At 42.8% G+C, this 2,941-nt stretch overlaps 2 protein-coding genes across 2 annotated transcripts in view; one reads left to right on the top strand and one right to left on the bottom strand.

The window, feature by feature from the left end:
• The window catches only part of LOC109820545 (cytochrome c oxidase-assembly factor COX23, mitochondrial), a 7,583-nt gene extending 6,837 nt beyond the window's left edge, over positions 1–746 (bottom strand). Inside the window, exon 1 of the mRNA XM_020386702.1 lies at positions 546–746. Coding sequence (XP_020242291.1) covers positions 546–639 — 94 coding nt within the window. The 5' untranslated portion in view covers positions 640–746. The remainder of the gene's footprint in view (positions 1–545) is intronic.
• Positions 859–2,941, top strand: part of LOC109820544 (coiled-coil domain-containing protein 97) — a 6,420-nt gene continuing 4,337 nt past the window's right edge. Inside the window, exon 1 of the mRNA XM_020386701.1 lies at positions 859–1,554. Within this exon, the coding sequence (XP_020242290.1) occupies positions 964–1,554 (591 nt within the window). The 5' untranslated portion in view covers positions 859–963. The remainder of the gene's footprint in view (positions 1,555–2,941) is intronic.

Here is a 2,941-nt window from a genome sequence, read left to right as displayed (position 1 = left end):
AATGCAAGTCCCCATGATTCACATATCTGTACATACTATTTATTCTTCGTTATCATGTATTCAAAAGTTTGCTTGTGTTCTTTGTTTTTGAACCATCAAATGCATGTTTTTTTGTGGGCAATGATGTCCTAATGGCTGCAGTATAATATTTATGTCTCATATGGAAGACAATGCACAATTTTAAACTTTCGGGAATATTCACTCAAACTAAGACTTCAGGTTGCTCCCCACACAAAGTACATTTATTTGGCTGAGATCCATCTCCCATTGAGAACCTAAGTGACTTCAAAGTCGCTATTATTTTGGGTAAAAGATGGCTTCATTAAGGAATACTCACCACAGAACTGCTTCTTGCATTAATATTAGCTTCCTTTACATCCAAAATTTTTAATTATGAGATCAAATTCTTATCCGCAGTAGCCAATTTTACTTGAAATTTTCAGATTTCGCTCAAAACCCATCTCAATTTTACTTGCTGAACTTGACGATAAATACAATCAAGTAACAAAATGGAGGGAAAAAGAGAAGGGTTGGGGTTTGCTTACATTTGAGAGAAGCTGTGTACTGTGGGAAGCAAGGGGAGTCCGAGATCCTCGCAGCGCTAGGATACGCCGACGATGATGAAGAGGTCGAATCCATGGTTCTTTTCGCGACCCGAAACCCGATATCGCTTGTCCTCTTCAAGGCGAATAACAAGAAGAAGGTGATGATAGTTTTGTACAAATCGCCTACAAGTTCAGGGGTTTTCTGTGAAGTTACCCAGATGAGGATGCCCGCCAAATATGGATACGGGTGGTAGTTTCTAACCCGACCCGCATTTTCTTTCTATGAGTTATAAATATAGAAAATCCAGAGGTCTCAACTGCAAAACTCCCAATATCGAGCAAAAACCCTCCACCGCCTCATCGCGAAGAAACAAAGAAAGCAAAAGCAAAAGCAAAGGCGAGGGTTAGAGCGAAAGCCATGGACCCGTCGGCGATGGAATCGATCGCAGGCCGACTCTCCGCCGTCGAAGGCCTCTACTTTCCGCGCTCCGTTGAGCTCACCGCCCCTCCTCCCTCCGACCGCAAAACCCTCCTCCTCGATCTCCTTTGCCGCGACCCCTCCCTCTTCCTCGAGCGATATGGGTCCCACCTTACGGCCGACGAGCTTTTCCCCTTCGAAGCCCTAACTACCGACTACTCCGTCAAATTCCACCTCTCACGACTTCAATCCCTCCTGAATCCGACCCTAGAAGACAGAAAGTCGCGATCTTTTAGGGAGCGGGAGCCGTACTTGCATTATGAGATTTTGGGGAGGTTTCAGGATCCGATGGGGAGAGTGATGTCGAGGCCCGGGGAGCGGTGGTCGGAGACTTTGTTGAGACGGTGTGAGGAGGCGGAGATTACGGAGAAGATACGAGGGGAGCAGAAGAGGAGAGGGGTTGATCGGAGGGAGTGGGTCGGGGGTGGCGATGAGATGGAGGAAGTGGAGAGCGAGGAGGAGGAGGAGGAGGAGGAGGAGAGTGAGGAGGAGAGCGAGGAGGAAGAAGAAGATGGATTGAAATCAAAGGAGGTATGCTTTTGAATTTTGTGAAGTGGGTTATTTGCACTTTAATGTTAATTTTGATGCCCCCAAAGTTCAGTTTTGTTAATTTGATACCCCAAAGTGCAACAAATAATATTTGCTAATTCTGTTCAAGAGCATAGAAAAGTGAATGAGAAACAATTTCTTACAAAATTTCAGATTTTGGAGATTTGGGGAAACGAAGTTAGGGCTTGAGTTCCAAATTGACAACTTAATGTCTATATGAAATTTTAAGGTATTAAATTGTCAAAATAGAACTTCAAGGTGGCGAAGTTAAAAAAAGCTGAAGCTTTGGGGTATTAGTATGCAAATAGGGTTTTTTCTATTGCTGTTGATATATGTAGTCTGCTAATTGCTAATCTTAAGAAAACTTGTTCTTCGGTCATAAAAATTTCCCTGTTTGTGTTATGTAGTCATAATTAGACTATGGGCGTTGAATTGAGAAATTTGTTCATTGTAGTTAGTGAAAGTTATCATCTTTTCTTTTCCTTTTGTTCTTAGATTAAAGAACTCTGACAAATTTACAGATAGTAGTTATAGAATAATGCCTGGTTGGAAACAGTTAAGAAAGGATACGACTATGGTTAAGTTAATAGGGGAGATAACCCTAAACAGATTGAATGGAAGAATGGGATAAATGCTTTGTTGTTGTTTTTGTATCTGTTTTTGTTTCTTTGGGGACACATTGACGCAATTTAACATACAACTTTTAAAAAGTATATGAAACAAAAGAATCATGTTTGACATGGTGCATCTGTGAAACTTTGTGTTAAAAAGGCATCAACAAGGACAAGGACATGTGCTATATTAATCAATGTTTGAAAAAGCTTCTTTGAAACTCGCTTCAGAACTTGCTTCGGAACTTATTGAAGGGTAATCGCTTTGAAACTCAACCAAGAAGCTACTTATCCCTTGAAGCTTACATCCGCCTCATTGCTTAAAAGCAGAAGTGCAGCGTGTGCTTTGCGCTTTATAGAGCGTTTCTCTTTTGAAAAGCATGATTTAGACAAGTTTTTTGACTAACATCAAAGTGCCCCTATGTATCTTTGGCAGTGTTTTAAAAAAACGCCGTGGGCGACCGTCTAGACGCCCGCCTAGGCGGAGGTGGTGCCCAGGGCGTCTCAAAAAGCCCTGAGTGGTCAACTTTAGGCGCTGGGAGCGCCTACGCGGCCCGCCCCACAATTGAAAAAAAGCAATCTGGGCGCTGAAAAACCCAAATCCAAAACCCAAACTAAACTAAACTAACCCTAATTCTCACTCACCCGATGCCGCCACAAAATTTCCATCGACCTTCAAGTTCTGTTACTCGTCGAAGTTCCTCGAACTCGTCGAAGCCTCTCGTGGCCTCGTCGACTGTCGAAGCCCTGTCGAAGCT

This window comes from Asparagus officinalis, chromosome 8, assembly GCF_001876935.1.
Source record: "Asparagus officinalis chromosome 8, Aspof.V1, whole genome shotgun sequence".
Classification (NCBI taxonomy): Eukaryota; Viridiplantae; Streptophyta; class Magnoliopsida; order Asparagales; family Asparagaceae; genus Asparagus; species Asparagus officinalis.
The sequence above is the reverse complement of the archived record's forward strand: the minus strand, read 5'-3'. Positions and strand labels throughout refer to the sequence as shown.